Genomic DNA, 26595 nt, shown 5'->3' with positions numbered 1-26595 from the left:
GTGGATCAGATAATACGCAAGTGTTGCATTAACATTGAGAAAATTAGCTCCGTGTAGTTATTCAGCTTTCCAGTGAGTTTGGAGTCAATGTAAAAAGTCTGAAATCTCCCTTTGCTTGAAATGTTACAACATTCAAGTTTTTTATTTTTAACTTGGACTTAACGGGTATTGCATCAGAAGATGTCTGGCTGTTTTCTTAATTTAGCTCAACTCCGCTACAGATACCTAATCCAAAAATGACAGCTTGAGCTTTAGATGCATTATATCAGTTCAGACAAGCAAAGGGTCTCCTTTGGATCACAGTGGATTCTACAATGCATTATGCTCTCTTTCACCTGAATTATTATATTCTTGAGACCAACTACATGACTGCTGCATATGTGACCAAAGAGGATGCATGAGGATAAATCTAGCTGTGGTACTGTGTGCATTTTCAGTTGCATCCAGAGCTCTTTTTACACTACTCCTGCAGAGTTCACTAGCACCTAGAAAAATGCTGCTTTTTCACCAGACTTTGCAATGACTTTCACCGTTAATATCAATTCTATCAGTGCTGGTTTGGTCTACAGGATCCCCTACACCACAGACCACGGTGACAGTGCCGATGTATTTTTGGCTTGGGTTTTGGCGAGGTTTTCTCTCTCACTTCCTGCAATGCGCTACTTGGCCATGGAAAACAACACGTAGTGAGAGGCAGAAGAAGCAGGAGCAGGAGGAAAAGGGCCTCCTTAGTATTGGTCCTCTGATTTCTTGAAAAGGTTTCAAATGAAACTCGTTTAAAACTTTACTGTAGGTGGGTTGGTTTGTGGGATATTGTGTTTTATTGCCTTTTAATGTTTCAATGTTGTCAGCCACCTTCGTCTAATTGGAGAGGCGGGGTAGAAATAAATTATTATTATTATTATTATTATTATTATTATTATTATTATTTATTAACTGTGGTCCAATAGTGTTGGAATGTATGGAGTGAATCAGGAAGCCATGACATTCTCCTTGCTGGAGCCATGGCTGAGGCACTGCAGTTTAGGGGTGGCCTCTGAGGTGAGCTTGGGACCTGTGAGGCTGGGCATGGCAGTCTGAGAGAGTCCCTCTTTTTGAAAGCAACTCCAATCTTGGGGCACTTTGTCTCCCAGGAAGAAGGCACAAGAGGCAACGGGGGTTGAGGAGAGAGGGGCTTCCCTAGAGCAGCTCTCAAAGCCACCCAGTTCCTTGCTGAAGTTTCCAAAGGCCCCCAGATGAATGGAGGAGAAGCTGAGGAGGAAAGCCTTGTGGAGCTGGAGAGGCCCTTCTCTGCAGAGGTCCAAACTGGCGCGCAAAGGGAAAGCCTCCCAGAGAGGCTGGGGAGGCTGCTGTGAAACCAGTCTCTCTTGCTGGGATCTCCCTGCTGGCTGGGCTTTCCGACTGAGAGGCGTCTCGACTCTCTTCTTCCTCACATAACACACAAACCCACAAGACACACACACACACAGAGAGAGAGAGAGAGAGAGAGAGTGCCTGACACACTTGGCTTCCTTTCCTTGGAGGCTCTGTCCGTAAAAGGAGGGTTCTTTTTTCTGCAGCTCCTCTCCCTCCAGAGGATCATGTCTCAAGGCTTCTCCTCCTTTGGCAGCCCTTTGCAAAGGAGCTCTTCCTCTGAAGGGGCTCCTCAGGTAAGGCAAAAGTATGAGGAGCGGGTTGGGGAAGGGAGGGGGGCAGGGAGGCTGCAGCCCCTCTGCAGGAAGAATAATCCGGTCTGAGACCGCTTTAACTGCCCTGGCTCAGGGCTAGGGAACCCTGGGGAGGATGGTGTCTTGTGGCCCCAGACCAAGTTCTCCCTCTCTCTCTCTGACAGAGGAGGCTAAAATGTCTCACCAAGCTCCAGTTCCCAGGATTCCCTAGCGCAGAGCCAGGGCAATTCAAAGCTTTTTGAGATTATGTTTTCACTTTTGTATGTTTAAAATTTTTAATTTTCTAGTGTTTTAAATTAGGTTATTTTAATTGTGTGTTTTTTTTTAATGTTGTAATGTTTTTTTATATTGTGAGCTACCCTTGGGTCCCTTTTTGGGAGAAAGGCGGGATAGAAATAAAATAAAATAAAATAAAGCAGTCTCAAACAGGACTATTCCTACAGTGGACCAAAGGCGCTGGAAAGGAGGCACACTTGGTTTTACAATGTCCCCCTTTTTCTCTCTCCTCCTCTCCATCACTTTTCCTCCATAGCCCTCCTCAGCCAGAGTGACCAGAAGTCCTCATCTCTCTTGGTCCAAAACACACTGTAGATATAATCCAGTTTGAGACCACTTCAGCTGCCTTGGTTCAATGTTAGAGAATCCTAGCATTGCTAGGGAATAGCCGCTTTAAATCCCTATGCTGGGAGGAAGGCAGGATATTAATCTTAATCATCATCATCATCATCATCCTGGGAATTGAAGTTCTCTGAGATAGTCTTCTCTCATTCCCACTACCATTTAAATTGGATTGCAAATCAGTTTGAACCGGTTTAAACGACCCTGGTTCCCACTTAATCCAAATCACTGAAGCGATTCCAAGGGGGGGGGCATGCTCCAGACCCATTTAACCCATGTCTTTTTGACACTGACTTTTTCTGCTTCTTTTTTGATAAATCGTTTCCACACAAGTGTGAACCACAAGCAGATTGGAATCGATTCAAATTTCCCCTTCAGCCAGCTGGAACCAAATCATTTTGAACCGATTCATTTGTGAATGGGAACCACAAGTGGGTTATTTTGATGGCAGAAAATGCAATTGGGGCAAGTGTAGTGTAAACCATGATCCGATGTCGAATCAATCTATCGATTCGGATTGCACACCGGTTTATGTATAAGTGGGAATGAGGAGTCAGAGATCTCTGGTGCCAAAATAAACTACAGTTCCTAGGATTCCCTAGCACTGAGCCAGGGCAGCTAAAGCGGTCTCAAACTGGATTGTTTCTGCAGTCTCTTTAGGACCACCCCCCCTCTCTCTCTCATTCCCACCACCACCACCAAAGGCTGAAGCTTCTCTCAGAGTGCGAGAGGGAGGGTGCTGTTGCACTCCTTCCATGCGTATTGCTTTATGTCATAGTCCAGCACTCAAACCATTAAACCACACTGGCTCCCCCTAATTTACAAGAGCCTTTTCAAAAGGCTTTTGTAAACCAGGGAGAGACAGCATGGTGTAATGGTTTGAATGCTGGATGACAACTCTGGAGATCAGGGTTCAGTTCCCTGCTCAAGCGCCAAAGCACACTGGAGTGACTTTGGTCAAGTCACACTCTCTCAGCCTCAGAGGATGGCAATGACAAACTCTCTCTGGAGAAACTTGTGAAAATAACCCCATGATAGGGTCACCTTAGGTAGTGGCATCACTAAGGGGTGCGGGGGGTGCTGACCACACCAGGTGATTCCCTAAGAGGGGATGACCCCACAACTACAAGTAGCGCTTTGGCTACTGACACAAACCAAAAGGATATTCAGCTGTTGACATGCTCAGAGGTGAAAGGAAAGTCCAAAGTGATCATTAACTGACATCAAATCAGATTTCCAGCAAGTCCCAACAAGCCAAACAATTAAATTAAAATGCTGAAGAGGTAGCGGGAGTGGGGGAAGGCTCAGTGGGAGGAGAAAGGAAAGGCCCCAGGTTGTTGTTTTTATTAATTTCAGATTTCAAATTTCAAAAATTAATTTTTAAATTTAACCAAAAAAACTTGTAAAATTGACTTTAGAAACATCACATTTAACCAAATTTTCACTTTAACCACAGGAAACTTTGTATATGTAAATATATTTTGGATGCCCGTGTGAAATTGCAATTTAAAGGTATAATGTTAATTGTGCTGGTTGTTTATGTCACATCATTGCCATTACACTCCCCATTGACCCCCTCCCTTACCACACCATACAGAATCCTTAGTAATGTCACTAATTCCCATATGTCACGGGATATATGGGAATTAGTGATATACAGGAAAAAACATAACTAAGGATTTGGGATGCGATGGGATGGGGTCAGTGGGGGTTGACACCATGAGGGTTACCACACTGGTTGATACCAGCCCCAATGATGCCAATGACCTTAGGCTTGTCATGAGTAAAAAATGGCTTGGAGGCACACAACAGCCATAAAACCCAGGAAATAGTGCAGAAATGATCAAGATCAATGCTAAGGGAACTGGAGTGATTTCCCTGTGAAAAAAGGGCAAAATTTGAACTTTATTTTATTTTTAGTTAGAGGATGGAGGAAGCTACAGGGAAGGGACATGATAGATTTTGAATAAAATCATGGGTGGTGTTGCATGCAGGGAGTTTTCCTTCTCTCATCTCATTACTACTAGTATTCAGAGCTATCTAATGAAACTAGTTTGCACAAAGTTTGCAATAGTTACTTGACCATGCTGGGAGTTGTAGCCCCCAAAAGTACCTTCTCCGAGTTCTTCAGATAGAAGGACATCTTTCTTCAACCAGAGCCTATTTTATTTGTGGATTTAGTTGCTGCTGCAAGAAGTAATGATGGCTAACTAGGAATGAGAACACATTGATGGGGGAATCACATTCTCAGTGGCAACTACTAGACATGATGGCTATGTAGTGCCTCCAGATTTGAATAACAATTAACCACTCTCTGAGGAGAATCAACTATTGTCCTCATGTCTTCTCTGTGTGCTTCCTGGGGGCATTTGGTCAGCCACTAGTAGGATACAGAATATTGGCCTTAGTCAGAATGTGGGAAGTTACTTTTTGAAAAATCATTCATTCCTGTTACTTCTCAAAGTGTTTGAAAAACAATCCATTGGCATTATTCTATATACATTTAAATAGCAAATTTGTTCAATATTTTGACTGTCCCTTCTTTTACTGTTACTTTTCCCCAAAGCCCTCATTTTACTTGCACACACATACACACACACAGCCACACCCATACAGCTTGGCAACTCTGATCACCTTTGCATTGAGCACTATATGTTGATTGTTAGAGAGAGATAATACTACATTTGCCCCTTTGCTCTGTTGCAGCTTCCTCCAACCTTCTGCCTTCCAAATTTGTTAGACTACTGCACCCCTCACCCTCAAGCCAACAGAGGGGATGATTGGAGTTGTAGTCTGTCAGATCATGAACTTTTGTTTAAAAACTGTTGTGTTCACTAGAGAAATTAAGGTAAAATATGGTTATGTACCCACCAATGGCACTACCTTTCCACAGCGGAGGAACTGTGTGATCCTAAGAGGCAAGAGGCTATGCTGATGGCAATAGTGCTGCTGGTAGGGTCTCCCATGACAGATAGGCTTTTGCTGAGGAGCCAGAATAAATGTGCCAAACAGCTACTGGTCAGCAAAAGTAATGGGGGGGGGGGGTGTATGACACCAGGGACGTAGCCAAGGGGGGAGATCTTGGGGTCTGCCCCCCTTCCATTAGAAAAATGAATGGTGTGTGCTGCTGCACCGCCGCACCCAAGCCCCATTATAATGGTGGCACTTAGTTTGGACCCTCCCCCTTCCTAAAATCCTGGCTATGTCCTTGATGACACTGGTGGAGGATCTCTTAGAGACAATGGCAGTGACACCATAGCTAACACTTGTTACTGCTTTTCAGAAAGAGGCATGGTAAATCCCTTTTGAATATCTTTTACCATGAAAACTCTATGATGAAACAATCCAAAATGAAGGAAGACATAGTTCCAGAAGATGACGCTCCCAGATCAAATGACATTCACCAAGCTACTGGGATGCAGCAGGGGACAACTACGAGTAGCACTTTGGCTACTGACACAAACTAAAAAAATATTCAGCTGTTGACATGCTCAGAGATGAAAGGAAAGTCCGAAGTTGTATAACATAATATATGTATATGGTATGTGAGACACATGAATCATGGGAAGTTACATGTGATAAAATAAGAAATGGAAAGTGTAAATATTGCAATACTTAGGGTGAGTGGGTCAAAATGGACTAGAATGGAACATTACCATTCCCTACCTCTGGTACCTTCCACTGCACATATTCTCCACTATTTTGTCTAATACAAATTCAGGACCTAGAAAAGTTACTTTTTAGAACAGCAACTCCCAGAAGCCTCTGCCAGTATTACCCATGGTGGCTGGCAAACCTTGGGTGTGGTCATCCTAAAATAAAATAAAATAAAATAATTTTTCCAAGTGCTGCATGGTACACTCTCCAAGCAGAAGCAAATTTACTCCCAGCATGTTAGTGCTGTTATATAAACATGAAGCAGTTCTTGTCTTAATGATGACCTAATTAGTTAATACAAATGAGAAACAAAATTGAAGATACTCAGCCTCATCTTGCCAGGCCAGGATAGAGCTTTTGCATACTAGCAACCTGCCAGATGTGCATGTATTCTCTGTTATAGCAATCAGAACCAGAGATGAAAGCAAAATCCATCCACGCTTCTCATTCACTAACTTCCCTCTTTTGCCTCCTACCATTTCCTCTTCCCTTTCACTTTCTTATGGATCTCTGTAAGTTGTGAAAACAATTTGCTTGGAACTTCTCATTCTCAGCCTAGCTCATGCTTTTTAATGTGTGTGTATGTGCCTTCAAGTCGCCTCTCTACTTGTGACCTCATGAATTTCACAGGGTTTTCTAAGGAAAGAAATACCCAGAGGTGGTTTTGCCAGTTCCTGCCTCTGAAATATAGCCTACAGCAGCACCTGGTATTTGTTGGTTGTCTCCCATCCAAGTACTAACCTGGTTATCTTCCAAGATCAGAGAAGATTTTGTGCCTTTAGGGTATTTGGGCACATGCTTCTTAAAGTCCTTTGAAATTCTCTGATCAAGTAATTTATATGGATAACTCTTCTGGACCTACCCAGCCACCTCCCATTTAAAATCACAATAAAACCTCCTCCCAAAAATATTTGTGATTTCATGCCATTTTTGTGAGTCTACTTTAATTTAGTTTAGCATGTTGTTGTTGTGTGTGTGTGTGTTCAAGTCGTTTCTGATTTATGGGGTTTTCTTGGCCAGATTTGTTCAGAGAGGCTTTGCCATTGCCATCCTCTGTGGCTGAGAGAGTGTGACTTGCCCAAGGTCATCCAGTGGGTTTATATTAGTTAGTCTCAAAGATGCTACAAGATTCCTTGGCTTAATTTGGTTAAGTCTGACTTGCAGTTGACTTGATCTAATTTAACAATTTGTTAGGCAAATGTCTTTCACTGTTTCTTTCTAAAATTCCCTTCTCAGAAATGTAGTTGTGGAGGCACAAGAAGGTAGACAACTTTAGTCTGGTCCTTCTCAAAACCTTCTCCAAGCAGTGTTCTAAAAGTTCTTGTGTGTGAATGCAGCAACAGTCAACCCAGTCTAAAAATTTGTAGAAAAATCCACTGTAGTTCAGCTGGGACTCTCTGTACCTCATTTTCCTGATGGGTATAGTGGAATCATCTTGGAATGCATGGTTAGGTTGGCCATTTTGCAGATGATAAACACTGCACCATTTTGGGAATCCTAAGGGATCACAGGGGTAGGGTGGAAGAACAACTAACTAACTGAAAGTCATGTGATTTCTTTTTGGCCAGGGTCCAGAAGACGATGAAAAGAGAATAAGAAGAAGAGAGAAGAACAGAGTGGCCGCACAGAGAAGCAGAAAGAAACAAACTCAGAAAGCAGATAAACTCCATGAGGTGATTGTTACCCTGACTTTCAGCAGTACTTGTATCAGTCTAAGGTACAAATGATAGAGTCCTGTGGCATCTAAAAGACTGACTCATTTATTGTGACATAATAAGCTATCATGGCTCATGAATGCTTGTTTCTTTAAAAAAAATAGTTAGTCTCTAAGGAAGAGGTGGGAATTGTGTAGACCTCCAAATATTGTTGGAGTGTATCTTCCCAGGAGGAGCCATTGTGTAGTAATGGTTTGAGCAGTAGACCGGAGACTAGGGTTTAAATCCCCACTCAGCCATGGAAACCCACCGTGTGACCTTGGGCAAGTTACATAGTCTCAGCCTCAGAAAACCCTGCAATAGGTTTGACTTAGGGTCACCATAAGTTGGAGACAACTTGAAAACACATAACAGCAATGGCAGCAGCAACAACAACAGTTTCCCAATGTATCTCGCCATTGACTAGACTGGCTAGGGCTGTTGGGAGTTGCAGTTCAACAACTTTTAGAGGGTTGCACAATTCCCACCTATTGTAAACTATCAGAAGACTCTTGTAACAGTAAAACAGATTGTTGTTGCTGTGGGCCTTCAAGTTGTATCCGACCCTAAGGTGAACCTATCACAGGGTTTTCTTGGCAAGGTTTTCCAGAGAGAGTTTGCTTTTGCCTTCCTCTGAGGCTGAGAGTGTGTGACTTGCCCAAGATCACCCAGTGCGTTTCTGTGCCGGAGTGGGGATTTGAATTCTGTTCTCCAGAGTCATAGTCTCGCCCTCAATCCACTACATTACACTGGCTGTCATGTAAAACAGATATCATTCTAGAAATAAACACAAATAAGGATTATTCTTAATATATTTCAAGGAGAGAATTAAACCATGTGTCCAGGTCTTGGAGGTGGGATATTGTCAAACAGCTGCAAAGCAACAATGAAGTGAATACACACTGCAGCAGAAAAGAAGGGACACATTAGCCTTTCCTCCTCCCAACCTTTGGTTATCAGAGGCTCTTGAACTATATCGCCCACAGTTTCCATTTTCTCTACATGATAGAGACTGAGACACTCTTCAACATGATCTGCATTTTTAACAGCCTTTCTGGCAATCTACTGAAGAGTCCACTTCATGTCTGTGGTAAGAATCTGGTGTATAGCAAAGGGGTCTGAGAATGTTCTAGGGTATAGAGTCAGGTGTTCACTACTTTGACCTGTGTCAAAGGTTGTGGCCTTTGTTGTGGCCACAACTGAGGTTGTGACCTTGTTGGTTTTTTTGCCATCATGTTGACTCCAACATACAGTGATACTTTGAATAAAAGACCTCCAAAAGCCACGGTCATCAACTGCTCAGCTCAGGTCTTGCAAACTGAGGGCCCTGATTTCCTTGATTGAATTAATCCACTTGTAGCGTAGTCTTTCACTTTTTCAACTGCTTTCTACTTTACCAGGCATTATTGTATTTTCCAGTGAGTCATGTTGTTTCATGAGATGTTTGAAGTATGACAGCTTTCATTTAGTTATCTTGACTTCTAGTGAGAGTTCCAACCTGATTTGCCTTAAGACTCCTTCATTTACTTATTTGTTTTTTGACAGTCCACAATATCCATAGAACTCCTTTCCAGCATCACATTTCAAATGTGTTGATTTTCTTCCTGTCACCTTATTTTACTGTCCAGCCATACATAGAAATCAAAAATACAATTTCTATGGATGGTTGTAACCTACACAGTCATTACTGACCACGTGACTAAGGACACCACCACCCTCAGGATTCAGACACCGTGGATTAACTGTGCATTATTCCCTTTTGTGCATCCCAATATGCATATTTGTTCCACTTGGAATCTAAGAAAGATTTTGCTGCAGACCTTGCTAGGAAGTCATATATTTCCCTGTAGAATAAATTTATTATGTCATCAGTTCAAAGCCTGAATTAGTAATCAAAATATAAGGAACCAGGATTCCTAAGTTTGTAAACTACCTCTGTACAGTATAACAGCACAAAACGGAGTTTACTGAGGAGCAAATTCCATTGTCTTTAGTGGGACCTAGCTTGATCCTTTGTCTTTCCCCTCCTTTCTTATTCTCAGATTATATTTGCCATCTTCCTTTCAAGTCCAGCTACCCTCTTGTGCATACATCACTGATTATGGTATGGCTCTTTCTCAGGAAAATTGCTCAAATATATTATAATAAGGGTGTTGACTAAATCTGAAGTTCTAACAATGTTTGCCACCACTGTTATCATTCATACTGAAAGCTTTCTTATGAGCAACCATGAATGCCATTTAAGAAAAAAAACCTTTAAGGGTGGAGATCCAGAGACTAATCTGTCTTTTCCATGGAAGAAAGCTGATTATTCATCTGTTCTAGCAACTCCACATGTGGTACAGTCAAGCAGCACAATCTTCATGCAGGTGGTGCACATTCTGATCACAGTGGCTGAACAGAAGTGTCTCTCTCTCTTAATGTATGTATATGTGTGTTTGTGTTTTAAGTGTATCAGTATGTTCCACCCTCATTCAAATTGAGGGAGAAACTAAACATTTGCTGTACATTTGCACTGCAAAACTATTATGCCCAACTCCCACTCTCTCTCTCTTCCCTTCCTCTACAGCAGTGGTAGGGAATGTGTTATCTCCCAGATTATCTGGATTGTTGCAATTCCCGTCAAACCAAGGTACAGTAGTTTAATTTATGGAGAAGGACGAAGGAAACTGTGATCCAACAATTCACAGAGAACCAATGAGTGGAACAGAAGGTGCTGTGGATTCACTAAACCCAAAGTCCTTCTAGTCATCTTCCATGCCCACAGTAGTGGGAAAAATTAAGACTGGTATTAGAATTTGCAGGAGGAGAGTAGGGAAAGAAAATAGTGGAAGAAAAGCTAACATTATTAAGCCAAGCCTTAGGGAAATTCCCCCCCCCCTTTTTTTTTTGGACTACAGTTATGCAAATTCTCCTACGTTTTGCATTTCTATTGCTATTCTCACACACACACAGCCTGCTTATATAGGTCTATTCCTGGACCCTCCACTCCATGCATCTGAGGAAGTAGACTCAAGTCTACAAAAGCTCATGCTACCAACTTCTTTTGTTGTTAACCACCCTTGAGTCAACCTCGACCCATGACGACCCTGTGGATGAGATATCTCCAAGACCCCAGTCCTCCACTGCTCTGCCCAGCTCCTGCAGACTCATACTCATGATCTCTTTAATAGAGTCCATCCATCTAGCATGCATCCTTCCTCTCTTTCTACTTCACCTTTCCTAGCATTATTGTTTTTTCTAGTGATTCATGCCTTGTCATCATATGTCCAGAGTATGATAGCCTAAGTTTTGTCATCTTGGCTTCCAGGGAGATTTCTGGCCTAATCAGCTCTATGACCCATTTGTTTGTCTTTTTGGTTGTCTACACAATTCTCAGCACTCTTCACCAGCACCGTATCTCGATTTAGTGTCAAAGGCACTGCAAGATCCCTTTGCATACTGATTTTCCACACAAACACAGCTATATCTTTGCAAATTCCCCAGCCAGCATAGCCTGGAAGTTGCAATTCAAAAAAGGGAAATTTCCCAAATTCATTTAGGCTTGACTAGCAAGAGCCTGGTAAGAGCTTAGGAAATGTAGGAGTAGTCCAATCTCTAGGTATTATCATTAGGGTTGCTCTACCTGAATTAAAGAATTTGTAGTCCAAGAGGTTGTTTTACAATCTGAATTAAGCTCATGGTGGCTCCTATGAAAATCCACTCCTGTTTTCATTTCAGCAGTATAATTGCTGGTGATGATTAACATCATTTTATTGCTATGATGAATGTCCATGGATTTCCACTGGGATAACTGAATAGATGTTTTGCCAATGACTTATTCTCTCCATCTCTTAAAAAATTTAGTAATATTGTTTCCTGTTTCTTAAAACTTGATTAAAATAGCTCATTAAAAAAAGCACTTCCTGTTGCTATTTTCAAATATATTGTTTTTGTGGTCTGCTTTCTTACTAATCTTTGCAAGTTTAAGTAATATATAACTTCAGGAAATCAGTTATATACATTATCTCTGTAATTTGTGGAGTGACTAGTGCCCTCTATTTCAAGGTGTCACCTATTTTAAGGGCTACCCCAGCCAAAAATAAGAAGAAATGAGAACAGCAAGGACCATGACGTTTGTTTATTATTATTTAGTAAAACATCTATAACCTGTTTTATGTAATGAGACTGTGAATTGTTCATCAAGTATGAGCAAGTACAGTAGACTGAGCAGACATCTGCATTTGCCTGGTCAATCTTATCTCAATCTTGCCTCACTATGGGGCGATGCATTGTATTTCTGTTGAAATTTTGGTAACTATTTCTATAGTTGCACCTCTGTGTGTACATTAAAATATATGCAGATTTGTGTCCTTTTTGTCTCTGTTTTGGTAGTATATTTTCTCTTTGTTAGCAGTGTGCAAGTGGACACCTTAGTGATTTATCTGTAATTTCCACTGATGTTATGGGTTGATGTTAGTGATTTCCCCACAACTTAGCTATCATCAACACTCCCATGTATATACTCTCTGAAAAGAAAGCATTCATCTTCTGGAGCAGGGCTGGGCAAAGTTTGGTCCCCCAGGCCCATTAGAGTGGAAGGGGTGTTGGGACTGCATGTAGTGGCTTCAATCCCGCGATTCAAGAGGTGATTTGCTGTGGTCACAGAAACGCTCCCACTTTCTCCTTCTGCGCTCCCTGCAGTCCATTCATCCTCTCTGGAGTTTATCACATGGGGGGAAATATGGAGTTTAAACAGTGATTAATCTGTGAAAACTACACAATTGACATTAAAACTCGATTAAAATGAGATTAACACAAGAGCCATTATCCAGTGAATAACCAGGGAATAGTCAGGCAATAAACAACAAAAAAAGCAATAAATAGCAAACGCAAGTAGCTGCTAAACCATTCTAGTGCTTTTGCGATTACTTTTATCATTATTATTATTTTTAATTGGGCTTCCCTTCATCCTCTCCTCTTTTTGCCTGTGTCCTCCCTGGGATTTCCTTCATCCTTCCCCCCCCCCGTCCCCTTTTTGCCTGTGTTCTTCCCAGGGATTCCCAGGGACACCCCCAGTGCTGCCTTTTTGGGTCCTTTTTTAAAAAAAATAAAATTTATCGAAAAATCGATAGATTGGCAAAGCAGCTGCTTGCAAAGGCAAGCAGCTGTTAAACCATTCTAGTGCTTTTGTGATTACTGTTATTTTATTTTATTTTAAAATTGTGTTACTTGGGATTCCCTTTGTCCTCTCCCTGGTTTGCCTGCTCACCTGTGACCTCCCTGGCCTTGCCTCACACTCTCTCAGCCTCTGGGCCCAACCTCCAACCCCCCCCCCCCCAATTTCCAAGCTGGGCAGCCACTTACATCACTAATGATTGACGAGAGATTCTGAAGCGCGCTGTCAGTGGGAACTACAATCGGGGTGAATTAAATCGCTTGGACTGGGGTAAGGAAAAGATCCCCTTTCATAAGTGGGAACTGGGGAGTTTTTAGAATCACTTTTATAACCGGGACAGAAGCGAAGCAGGAGCGATTCATCCTCCCAGTGGGAAAGAGGCCTTAGAAAGTATGAAAGCTCTGTGGCTACTCAACCAGTGATCAGTTGATGGGAACTACTGGAGACTGCTAATGGATTTCAGATATAAATCCTGGGATCTCAAACCTTGGTCTTGCAGTTGCCTTTTGGTCTGATAAGGTGTGGTTGCTGTTATTGTTGTGTGCCTTCAAGTCAATCTACCACAGGGTTTTCTGAGCCTGAGAATATGTGACTTGCCCATGGTCACCCAGTGGGTTTCCATGGCCGAGTGGGGAATTTGAACCCTCATCTCCAGAGCTGTAAATCAATGCTGAAACCAGTACACTGTACTGGCTAATGATAAGATCTGTACTGTGATATATATTGTTAGATTAAATTAAGTTTTATTATTTTTGCCCCTTTCTACTTTCCCAAATATCCCTCTGGTTCTCTGTAAAGTTTATTGCTTATAAATAAATACATCTCTCTATATGTATGCTTCCAGCCAAATAGTTTCAGTATTAAATCTAGTATCACATACACAGATTATCACAGATGAAAACTGGGACACATGTGGCCAGACAACATTAAAGTGTGGCCAAGAGGGCAAAAGTTATTAATGCACAAGCTAGGAAGGGTTTGTTTTTGCCTGAGCTTAATGGAAAGGGCAAAAGTGGTTTTTAAGTGCTTTTATTTTTTTTTTTAAATTACATTCTGTTTTTAAACAAATGCTCTGTTTTAATATTGTAACAATTTAATTTCATTTTAATTATCACTTTTGTAGGTTTTTAATTATACTGTGGTTTTAGACTGTAGGCTGCTTTGAATCCCAATTTTTTTGGGGAAAGCGGGGTACAATGAAATAGAAGAAGAAGAAGATTCTCTCCTCCCCTCCTCTCCTTGCTGCTGAATTAATTGAGTGTGAACTACATTTGCACTTTGTACTTTGCAGCAATGGAAGCAAGCCAAGGACAAAGGGGGAAAGTAGGAGGAATAGGGAGAAAGTGGGACATTTTCAAAGCAGCTGTAGAAGTGGGAGGACAGTGAATTAATCAGGACTGACCCTGCAGACTGGAAGGTATGGCATCATGCCTTGGTTATACCAGCTGGTAAAGGTTTCTGGTATAAGGGCTATGGTTTTGGAAGCTCTTGGTTTGTTGGGCTCTTAAGGGTGCCCTGTAAGGGCTGGTCCTCTGGCTGAAAGTGAATTAGATTTCCTGCATGGCAGGGGGTTGGACTGGATGGCCCTTGCGGTCTCTTCCAACTCTATGATTCTATGAATTGGGTGAAATGAATGATTTTAATTTACTTTTCAAGGTTGGTGTTGAATCCTGTTGGGATCCCTCTTTCACCATGAATCCAACATTTGTGTGCCCAAACAAAAGAAATATTGTATTGCTTCCTTATTTATTTTGATAATCTGTTGCAGGAGTATGAGTGCCTGGAACAAGAAAATACCTCCCTGAAAAGAGAGATCAGCAAACTGACAGATGAACTGAAACATTTGAATGAAGTTTTGAGGAACCATGAAAAAGTCTGTCCTCTCTTACATTGCTCTTTAAACTTTGGCTTGATTCCCAGGCACGACGTCCTCAGTGGTCCCTTGCCGAGATGAAACCTTCTCCAGAAGTCCCTAAAGTGCTACTGAGATGAGAGAGTGTTCAAGATCTATTGTCTTTCTCTTTCATCATGCTGCATAAAACACAACAGCCTCACAGCAATAAGGACTTCATCTTACAGTTGGGAGACTACTGACCATCAGGAAGCCACCTTGATAGTGAAAAAAATGATGAGCTCTAAAATTGTTGGAGGACCTTTGAACAGAACAGTCTGCATTCCACAAATTTTCAATGTTTGCTCTTGTCCTGCAAAGAATCCAAAGCATATTGCAGAAGCAAGAATACAAATAATTTTCACCTCATTTTATTTTCTACCTATACAACTGCCTAGTTCTCATTGTTAAGAAATAAGTTGGTGCTCATGGAAAAGAGGAAGAAAATGCTGCAGCTTTTGAAACCAAAAGGGATTGTGAACTTATAAATCTGCAATCAACAGATTGTGCTTAGCAGTTTGATTCCTTGTTCCCTGACATTTCCCTTGTTGTTCTCTGCTTACACTCCACTCACAACTAGATGTCAAATTCTGTGAAAACTCTAACACCACAATTGGACATTTAGCTTTCAGGCTGCTTATCAATTCAGCAACAGCCATGTGGCTCTTTCCATTTATTGAAAAGTCATGTTTTGCCCTGTGCTGATTTGTCATGCATTGTGTCAATCATGAAGCAATGCCATGCATTCTCAAAGCCTGGAAAAGACTGGCAGCCTGTGGTATGAACTGGACACCAACTCCCAAACCATTCCCATTAGGCATTTGTCAGGGTACCAAACAAACTTGTAATGAGATATACACAAAGTACAGCCAGGTAAGAATCACAGCTACAAAGCAGGGAGCCTTCTGGAGCTCCAGAAGGAGGATAATAATTATTATCAACCTGTAAAAGAGTAGGAGCAGAGCTTGCTCTGTAGGAGCCCCCCTACTCCTAGAATAATAAAGCCAGAAAGTGCTTCAGACCTCCAAGTCGGGTATCCAGCCTCTTCCTGAAGCACTCTACTGAAGGACACACATTCCAACGGAGAACCTCTGTTCTATGTTGGACAGCTTGTGCCATCAGACTGTTGAAATAGCTTGAAATAATTATTTTTTTGGACCAGAAATGCCACAATTCCCCCAACTGCATGACCAATGATCATGACTCCCCTTTCAGCCGCCAACCTGATGTCTCAATTCTTTCCTGGGGCTCTTTCACATTACCCAATTATAGTGCTATGATTGCACTTTAATTACAGTTATGGGTTCCTGGATTTTGTAGCTTGAAGAGGGCACTAGAGTTCTCTGGTGGAAGATCCTGAATGTCCCTGCTGAACCACTACAAATCCCCCCAAAGATATAGCAGAAGTTCCAATCCCAGGATTCCATAGGATGGCACCATGGAAGTTAATGTGGCTATAGCGCTATAACTGTGTAGTGAGAAAGGTGCTTGGGTCAGTCCAGTACCAAAAGATGAGGCTTTTTAGGATAGGTATAAGGGGAAGGAGGGGAAAGGAAGTCTCCCCTGGCTTCAGCATCCTTGTCAGGTGCAACCCAATCACCAGCCATTGAATGTATTTTCTGGAAGAAAAGCTCAAAGTAGGATCCTTTTGAAACACATCTTCATTAATCCCTTCCTATCACTTGCTACAGGTAACTGAATTACTTGGGATGTTCAAATTCTGACCTTGACATTGTGAGGTGTGCCTCCACTACATCGCTATTGCTTTTGGCAGCCTAAAGCTGTGCCTCCCTCCACACTGGAGTGTTCAGTGAACCAAAAGATATCCACATTCTCTAGAGTTTTCCAGTTGAGATTGCACAGATCAAACGTGCCTCAGACAAACAGGGATTTGATGGTGCTGCCAGTGGTTTTCATGTGAGTCTACTCTGGATTGTAGTCTGAACTTGTTAAAACCACTCCAATGTGCTCAGCCACACACCCCACAAAATACATTGATCATCTTAGATACCTCATTTAAAGTTGGGACTAGAACCCAGATTCAGATTCACTGTCCCACTCGCATGGGGGCCACCAGATACCCCTGGATATGTGGTGATGCTTTGTACAGATAAGCTCAGGTTGAACTTGAGAAGAAAGGGCTTTACCTTTTAAGAACTGCTCAGAAAGAAGGTGCGGCTTTTCACTTCACCATGCTGCAGTGAGATAGGAAACCACACTTGATGAGATCTTCCCTTTTTTATAACACATTAACAGCAGAGGTGGGTGAATTTGACAGCTATGGGATCTGCTTTTTTATCACTATCCCACCTCTAGACTTTAAGTACTCTGAGCCCAAGAATTTGTGCTCAGTACCAGAACTGCATGGCACTCACATACCTTCTATAAATAATAATAAATTCTTAGTTCTATTCATTTTTGCAGCATAATTTAAAGTGTTTGGAGGGAAGCTCTTTTATTGTTGTTACCGTTACACAGGAATGGTATCCTTGCTGAACCACTGCAAATCACCCCCAAAGGTATACCAGAAGTTCCAGAACTACCTTCTGTCTGTCTGCCCCTGCTTATTTCAAACCTATAATAAACCTGTAATCTATGTTTATTTCAATAGTATGATGTGGAAGTGAGAAAAAAGAGTCATTTTGTTGCTGTTATTGTTAAACAGCTAGAGGTCAGAAACCTGTACTCAACTATTGCAAATCTACCAGAGGTAGAATTAGTAGATGCATCCCTGACTGGAAGCCTTCTCAAAGCATTTCTGCTCAAACAGAAATTAACCACAGAAGATATCTGTATAATGTGGGATGGGGTGTTTGCATACGTTTTCTCCCTGTTGCTCTCTGGATGTTGAAAGTCTTATTCCAGTTGTTACAATATTCCAGTCTAAATGTGAAGTTTTAAGCATGTTGTCAAATTTGTGTTATCAATAATATTCTGTACCATCTTTTCTGTACCCTATTTTCATTTCATCTGTGGCCTGAAAGGTAGAGCCTAGTCATTAGCATTCAGATTTTTGCTCTCCTTTTAACTGAGAGTGCGACATTCCTAGGGGTGGGTTTCTGTGGCCAAGTGGGGATTCAACCCGTGGTCTCCAGAGTTCTAACTGAACACTCAGCTTCTTAAAGAACCCAAGAAAGACTTTTGAGCAGTATTTGGCTTTTCTTATTAATCAATACTAACAAAATAATTACAGAAATAGTTGTTAATTTTTTTTTTTGCTTCAAAGACTCATACAATAATATTGTTGGCTTGAAATAGTATCTTATTTGTTAATGTGTAGAGTAGTTCATTAAACTCGACTGCCAGCAAAATGTGGTTCATTCACAGAACCAAGTAAATCTATTTTGTATGATACTATTTCTTCTTGAAAAATGCCTGTTTACAATTACAGAGAGATTTCTTCTCCTACATATTGTTTGTTATGTCAGGAAAGGTCCCGGCATTCCCACCCCATCCCATGCAGCCTGCATCCCACATAAAGCACTAGCTTAGAGTACAAAAATTCAATTTGCAAAACAATTAATAGAAGATGAACTGAACAGGCTCACTGGTTCCCTGACAATGTTTACAACGGCAGATTACTTCTTGGATACAATTAATTAATAATCAATAAAACAAATTAAGCGTTTGGAAATTTATATTCTAAGGTCTGGTCAGATCAAGTGTATTTTGGTCTTTTATTGTTTTACTTTTTCATTAATTTTTAAAAAATGTGCAATTGTCCAAGAACAAATCAAAACTCAATTCCAACTATCCAAAAAGATTAAACTCAGGCTATTGTACTTATCATGACATGAGATAACTTGATAAGATAATGCTTGATAAAGTTGAAGGTAGTGAGGAAAAACCTACCAAGAAAACCCCATTATAGGTTCACCTTCCATAAGTTGGAAATGAAGGCACATAGCAACAACATCATAATAGGGGGAAAGAAATATGACATTACAGATGGACTGATTCCATCAAGGAAGCCACAGTCAGGTTTGTAAAACCAGAGTCGTGTCCTTAATTGCCCAGGCTCTTGGAGGTCTCTCATCCATTGAGTTGCCATATGTTAAAAGCAACTTGACAGCAAATAACAACAAATTATGTTGCTTCATTTAATGTATGACAGTGTTGGTCTTTGATGAGGTGTTTGTTTTTCAACAGATCTGTGACTGTACAATAAAACTGAACTTGAATTTGATATTTCAGTGTTCCAAATTCAAAACCAAAAGTGTACTTCAGAGACTAGGATGAAACTATCCTCTTGTTTAAGGGATAAGAAACCAGAAGTCCTTTTTCTTTCAAAAGTCACAAACTTCTCCTTTTGGACAATGCCATATCCTCATTGCTATAGTACACATTGTAAATGTGGCTATATAATAAACACATCTTTTCCTAATTCAAGGATTCAGTAATGGAACCTGAGGTTTCATATGAATCAGATTCTTCTTTTCAAATTTAGCCAGTTGAAGAATATCCTGTGTACTTGTATTACATTTATACAACTGTAGCTGTCATGGATCCCCACCACAGCAGTCCTGGGAATTGTATTTGGTGAAAAGTTAGAAGTTGTCACTTCTTTTCTAAAAACTACACTTCAGGATTCCTTGGGAAGAGAAGAAAACTATTAAATTGCTTGGTAGAGGGAATATGTCCTTGCATTTTTCCAGATGTTTTGTCATTGTGCAAGGAATATATAGATATTACTCCTCTCACCCCCCTCCCCACCTCTCCTTTCTTTTGAATTCTTTTGCAGAGCATTCAGATGTTTGTCTCTCAGGTATCTCTTGTTTCTCTGACACTCAAATACAATTTATTTATTTATTTCATTTTTATGACGCCTTCCTTCCAAAAAGGGACCCAAGGCGCTCACAAGATAAACACTTTAAAAACAATTTTTAGAATACCAATTAAAATAACCTAGTTAAAACAGCATAAAATTAAGATTAAAAACATTCAAAAGTTAAAAAAATAATCTAAAACACATACCACATATAAAAGCCAATACTGATAGAATACAATATTGTTGTCCCTGAGTAATTCCTCTAGACAGGCATAGGAATGGGAATGTGATTCCATCAGTTTCAATATTTGAAAGGCTGTTTTATGGAATATGGAACAAACCTGTTTTCTGTTGCTCCAGAGACTAGGAGCTGGAGCAATGGATTCAAACTACAGGAAAAGAAATTCCACCTAAACATTAGGAAAAGCTTCCTGACTATAAGAGGTGTTTGATAGTGAATCCCCTGCCTTGGATTATGGTGAAGTCTCCTTCTTTGTAGATTTTTAAGCAGAGGCTGGATGGTCATCTATCAGGCGTGCTTTGATTGCATGGCAGGGGGCAGATGGAATGGCCCTGGTGGTCTCTTGTGGGAATCAAAACTGCGAAGATGCACAATGGCCATATGTAGCAGAGGGCACTTGCTGGTGCCTTGTTACACATCTTCACAATTCACTAACAGGGTTTTTTAGCACCTCTATTATGTAGTTAGGTGTACACAAATTTATGTTTAGTGAAAGGTCATATAGGATTTCAGTGCTATATTTTAACATGGAAAAAATGGAAGACCACATTATTGATGGACTGACTGAATAAAGGAAACCACAACCCTGAGTTTTCAAGGCTGTCTATGACAGGGTAACCTGGAGGTCTCTCATTCATAGGGTCACCATACATTGAAGTTGTCTTGATGGCAGTTAACAACAGCAACAGCAGTTCATAAAACTCTTTGACCTTTTTATTAATCTTATTCATCCATTCCTTTCCTGGTTCATTCAAAAGAGTATGGTATTGGATGCCTGCTTGTACATTCTCCATCTTCCTTTTTTCCTGTTCTAAGCCTTAGAGAAAATGATCAGTAACACTTCAGATATATCACTAAGGTATATCCTTGCCATGGTGATCTATAGGTTCCTGGAATGTGATGTAGGTAAGGTTGCTCTTGAAAATGATTTGGGAGCTTCAACTTATGAAGACGTCATGAGGACACAAAAAGTAACAGTAAGTAACTTTTGATGTTGTAATTACACCACAAAAATAGCATTATCTCTCATTAAGTTATAGTCTCTTAATGTAATATAATTATCCTTTAGGCTAGGATCCAACCATGCATATCCACTTGACTCTGATGTTTCTGGTAGAATTAGTGAACCTCTCCTGACCTACAGCCCTCTACCCCATACACCCTAAACCCTTTGGAGCACATTTTGAGGGGGCTGCAACAAAATCAAGGAGAAATATGTCCCAATTCTACTAACATTGGATGCTAAAGTATATCCATGGTCAGTGTACTTGGCCTTCGTGACTAAAGCTGTATCTACACTGTAGAATTAATGCAGTTTGACATTGCTTTAACTGCCATGACTCAATGCTATGGAATTCTGGGATATTTAACCTTCTCTGTCAGAGATTTCTGATGCCACCACAAACTACTAATCCCAGGATTCCATACGATAGAACCATAACAACCAACGCAGTGCGTTAAACTGCATTAATTCTGCAGTGTGGCAGCAGCCTGAGTTACCTTGGGTCCCAATCCTGGAGAAAGGCATCATATAAATGTGATAAATACATAGATAAATACTACAGAAAAGAAAAATTAATGATAATGGATTATTAGTTGTTTGTAGCCTATTATTTCCAAGACATGGACTTGTCTCTCTTCCTTGCCTTCCATGTTTTAAAAGAAGAGAGCCAATGAACCCTCTGGCACCACCAAGTGGGGAATTAAACCAATTGTTGAGCCTAGTTGAGAGCAAAAACCCACAAGGTTACTCAGGCAACTTTAGTAACAGCGTCTGGGGTTTCCGCTGGTGAATCAATCTAGAGAATGTTGAAGTGCTGAAAGAAAACTAGTGAATAAGATACTAGGTTTTTTGGGGGAAATCCCTTTTTCTTTTCTTCCCATCAATGTAGTAACATAATTTCTTTAACAGGAAGGAGTGGGAAAGAAGGTTTACTGTTAACGTTGAGCGATTGTGCCCTTGAAGGAAATAAAATTTGTATGTAAGGCTGTTGCAGCACCTAGGATTTAGGAGAAATGCTTTACATAGTTCTGGAAAACCCACACACGATCATGCACACTATTATTTTATGAGGTATGTTTGGCTGGAATCATATTCTCTTTAGCTAGGGGTTTCTGGTTTGTTAATTTTGCTGCCTAGTAACTTCCATGTTCTGCAGCTCATGGTGCCGTGTGTGATTTTGTAAAAAAAATTAACATATTTCTTTCCAGCCTCTAGTTAAAGATCTCAAGGCAGTGTACTATCAAATCAACTTGCCCAATTTAAAGGAATTTAAAGGAGTAAAAAGTAATTTGAATAGACTAAAAACAAATTAAACAATCTAACTGGTTAAAACTGTTAGAAGATTTTTGCATTCTCTTTTCCCCTCCTTAGATAGATAGAGATTTCCTGCATGCAAACTCTCCTCTCCCTCTTTCTCATTCAAACTTACCATGTGATTTAGGTCTCTTCCCCTTTGGGACTAACAGAAATTTTTGTCAATGAATTTCTACTGAACTGTTGGTTTTCCATCTTCCTCCTCTTTCAACTTTCTTTGGAAAGATGGTGAGATGATAAAGATTTCTTTTTACCTGAACCATTCACTAGCAAGATTAGGATATAGCCTTTTATGTAAGAATAGATTAATTAAGCCATTAATCAACTTTTGTTTTGAACTATAAGCTACTTGTGTTGTATCTGGAGTCAGTCTTAGTCAAATAAAATAATAAAATAATAAATAAATAAATAGTTGTTAGGGAAGCTCATAGTTAGACAAAGACACATTTCTGCTACTCTGCTCATTTAAAACAATACCCTAACATTTTTGACATTTGACATTTTTGTTTCCTTGGCAAGGGCTCAAGCCTTGGGAAACTTAAATTACCCTAAAAAAAAAGCCAAGATAGTTTAAAAACCATTTTAAATATTCAGAGGTATCCACATTCCATTCTAGCCTCACATCCTCCAAAGTAGGTTGTGTGTGTGTGTGTGCCTTCAAGTCATCGGTCAACTTATGGCCCACCGCACCTGGTATTTGTTGGCAGTCTCCCATCCAAGTACTAACCAAGGCTGACCATGCATAGCTTCCAAGATCAGATGGGATCTGATGCCTTTAGGCTATTTAGGCCCTCTGAGAAAAAATATCTTAAGGTATCCTAGGATTTATCCAGATTGGTGATTTGTGCCAGTTTATATTAATGATGCTTCTTGCCTTCATCCAAAACCTCCCCTGAATTTTTTTTAAAAAATGTCAATAGAAGATTCAGTTCAAATTTCAGTTCATTTGTGGGCATCTTGGTTGTGACATTGGGTTGTGACATTATATGTATTGAACCCTATCAAACTTTTCAGATGCTTTTCATATTGCTTTAATCCTCCCATGATCTTCTGTTGCCCTGCCATGCTTCCATAATTTTACTTTTATATTTTTTAAAAAAATCTCTAGAGGTAAAATGTAACACTGCTCTTGCTGTGTTTGTTTCTTCATAGAAAATGTACCCTACCATATTCCTAGACAATTTCTTCCATTGCATCAGTTCACATACAGACTGGGTGTCTGTAGGGTGTGTGTGTGTGAGAGAGAGAGAGAGAGAGAGAGAGAGAGAGAGAGAGAGAGACCTGATGTGAATCTACACTGTAGAACTAAGGCAGTTTGATATCATTTTAAGTTCTGTAACTCAATCGTGGAATTTGTAGTTTTACATGGTCTTTGGTCTGTCAGGGATGATGGGAGTTGTAGCTCTTCACCTCTGGCTCGAACTCACCACCTTGTTACGCACCGGCGCTGACCAGTTTTGGTCAGTGGTTAAAGCTTTGCTTCAAAAAGCAGCAGAGTTACAGAGAATAGGCTGAAGACCCTGACAAACTCTCCAAGCCTTCTCACTCTTGTTTCCACAGAAGTCTTCCCACTCCTTCAGGATCCAGCTGGCTCTTGTATCTTCACTCAAGACACCAGACAACTCAGTAGTCTTATATCAAAGATCTACTTTATTCTACTATATACAGCTCCAAAACTATTCAACACAACTCCAATACTCCTCACTACTATCCACTACTACCCACAAAATACATTGGGATTCATAGCCATTATTATAGTCATTGCAAAATACCACCCACTGTTGTCTGTTTCCACCCAGTGGGCGTGTACATCCACTCTCATTGGCTCTCTTGGTTCAACCCACAATTAATGATTTCATCATCTCAGCCTTGACAATTTAACAATTCTCAGGTGTGTTAAATTATCCACTTTGCATTTCTGTCCTTGGCATTCAGGACTTGCTAATTACATTACCATATACACCTGTGTGGCTCTTAATTTGCTTCTGCTGAGTCATCCTGACTCTCACATACAAGTTTTATTTCAATCACTGTATATCCCATGTTGCTTTTTCCTTAACAAGGTCTTCTATGCCAAAGAGTACTGGTGCCTTAGAAAATGACAAATCCCAGGGTTTTGTATGATGGAGCCATGGCAGCCAAACTGCATTATTTCTACAGTATAAATGCATCCCTTGCTCAAATGGGAAAATACATAAGAATAGCACCACCAACACAGCACAGTTAGAGCAGTATGATACCACTTTAATGGTCATAATTCAGTCCTATGGAATCCTGGCATCTGTAATTTAATGAGGCATATAGAATTCTGTGCTAGAAAGATCTAGTGTATTCCCTTGAACTACACCAGTGAATCCACAATATACAGTGCGACCACACCATATGCACCATAAGTGGCTTTCAGCTTATGGTGAAGCTGCACCAAGGGACAAACAATGATACGTGCACCCATGACGTGCACACTGCACCGCACTGCATGCATGTACCCCATTGTTTTCAGTGAGGTTCAAGCATACATGTTTTTTCCCTTATGTGAGGGACAGGGGTCCAGAAAGATTCCCCCGCATAAGGGAAGGGCCCACTGTATACTCAACTATAAGTTGACCTCATGTCAAGGGCAGGTTTCGGGACCAAAATTATGGATTTTGATATGACCCAAAGGTAATGTAACAAAAGATCTAAAGGATGAAGCAAAGAAAAACAATGCCAAGCAACTTTAAAAACTATAGCAGGCATATCTGTCTCCTAAAACTAAAAGCTGGATGGATAAGGGAAAAGAGACAAGTTAGTGCTTCCAGGGCAGATTACACTCTTCCCTTTAATCACAGGATTTCTTTTTTAATATAAGAATTAAAGTACAGTACTTACATTAACCCATGGATACGTCAATTCAGGTTTTGGGGAGCAATTTTATCACTAAAATTTCTAGATTTATACATGAGTATACAATCTGTCCCTCCTTTTACCCTCATCAAACTACAAATCCTGGGATCCCAATAGAATGAACTCTGACTATTAAAGTAGTACAGTACTGCACCAGACCTCCCTAGTACAGAATTCTGTGCACCTCACCAAACTAAAACTGCCAGCATTCCATAGCAAGAAACTATGGCAATTAAACTGCAATTAAATGGCTATAATTGTGCAGGGGAATATATTCCTAGATTATTATATTTGCATTATAACTCTAAGTGAACTAACAAACTGGCGGGCTGGCAGGCTGGGACACAAAACATTTTGAAAATACTGTATATACTCATGTATAAGTCTAGAGATTTAGGTTAAAAATTGACCCCAAAAACCTGAGTCAACTTATCCATGAATCAATGTAAGTACTGTATTTTAAATATATATATATATATATATATATATATATATATATAGTGAAAGGCAAGAGTTTAATCCACCCTGGAAGAACTGACCCCTTTCTACTCGCTCATCCATCCAGCCTTTAGTATGAGCACAAATAATCATCCCTGCTGGAATTTTGTAAATTTTTTAGCATTGTTTTTCTTTGCTTCATCCTTTACATCCTTCATTACATGCCCCTAAGTTTTACTCTTGACTTCTCCATGGGTCATATCAAAATTCATAATTCTGGCCCCAAAACCTGCCCTCAACTTATATAATTATATAATCCCCATTTGGGTGGTCTTCCGTTTGTTCCAGTCTCAAAAAGGGAAACGTGAGTGCTTTGTCTGAGAAGGTGAAGTCCTATATGGTGCTAAGAGAGTAGGCTTGCCATATCCTGGTTTCTGGCAGGACATTTATGGTTTTCTAACGGTTTTGAATGTCCCGTCCTGGGTTGCAGCCACTCCCAGCTCCTGGCTCCCTCCTCCTCCTCCTCTGCCTCCTCCATTGTTGTTTTCGCTGCCATGTGTTCAGCACAGCGGCAGCAGTATGAAGCAAGTCCTATCTGCCTTGCTAGGCCTTGTTGGGCCCAAGGAGGGGCAAGGGGAGGGGCCTCCATGCTTGCCGGCAAGGCTTCCTGCAGCAGCAGAGGAACCACGCAGGGCCTGAGCTGGCTGGCTGGGCCCTCTGGAAGGAAGCTGCCATGGAGGAGTGGTGGCCTCCTCCAGTGGTGGCAGAGTTGTGTGGGGTGTAGCCGACCAGCTAGGCCCCAAAGAAGGAGCCCTTGCCGTGGCGAGGCCTCCTTCAGCGACTCTGCCGCCTGCGAGGGAGCCGCGAGGGGCCTAGCCAGCTGGCTGGGCCCTCTACAGAGAGGCTGTCTTGCCAAGGAGTCCTCCAGCGGCCTCCTGCAGCAGCGGCAGATGCGTCTCACAGGTTGGTACAGATGTATTTTTTATTATATCTGTTGTTGTGTGCCTTCTGTCTAGTGTCAAAATCTCCTTGATTTTTTTTGTAAATAAGAATTTATATTAATTTTTTTAAAATAATTAATGTTTCTGGCTTTCAGTTGGTTGTGTCCTCCATTTTTCTTCAATGTCCTACATTTTGGGCAAATTTTGTCCTACATTGTGTCCTACATTTTTTCTACATTTTGTCCCGGTTTGGTGGTAGCAAATTATGGCAACCCTATAAGAAAGCATCATAATGTATAGAAGTGCAGACCTGGAGATCATC

The 26595-nt window shown here is 40.8% G+C and overlaps 1 protein-coding gene across 1 annotated transcript; it reads left to right on the top strand.

Annotated features, from left to right (window-relative positions):
- Window positions 1-1580: 1580 nt before the first annotated feature.
- BATF3 (basic leucine zipper ATF-like transcription factor 3) lies at window positions 1581-14748 on the top strand. The gene is made up of 3 exons (XM_089528424.1): window positions 1581-1649; window positions 7511-7615; window positions 14563-14748. The coding sequence occupies exons 1-3, from the start codon at window positions 1581-1583 to the stop codon at window positions 14746-14748; spliced, it is 360 nt and encodes a 119-aa protein (XP_089384550.1).
- Window positions 14749-26595: the final 11847 nt, after the last annotated feature.

The sequence above is a fragment of the Sceloporus occidentalis genome, unplaced genomic scaffold (genome assembly GCF_023333645.1).
Source record: "Sceloporus occidentalis isolate IW3139 unplaced genomic scaffold, rSceOcc1.0.p SCAF_6, whole genome shotgun sequence".
NCBI lineage: Eukaryota > Metazoa > Chordata > Lepidosauria > Squamata > Phrynosomatidae > Sceloporus > Sceloporus occidentalis.
Note: the sequence above shows the minus strand (reverse complement) of the source record. Positions and strands in the feature narration are given on the sequence as shown.

Coding starts and splice junctions, on each gene's coding strand:
- BATF3 (XM_089528424.1), top strand. CDS start 1,581: ATGTCTCAAGGCTTCTCCTCCTTTGGCAGCCCTTTGCAAAGGAGCTCT. Junction 1,650..7,510: donor CCTCTGAAGGGGCTCCTCAG/GTAAGGCAAAAG, acceptor CTTTTTGGCCAG/GGTCCAGAAGACGATGAAAA. Junction 7,616..14,562: donor AAGCAGATAAACTCCATGAG/GTGATTGTTACC, acceptor AATCTGTTGCAG/GAGTATGAGTGCCTGGAACA.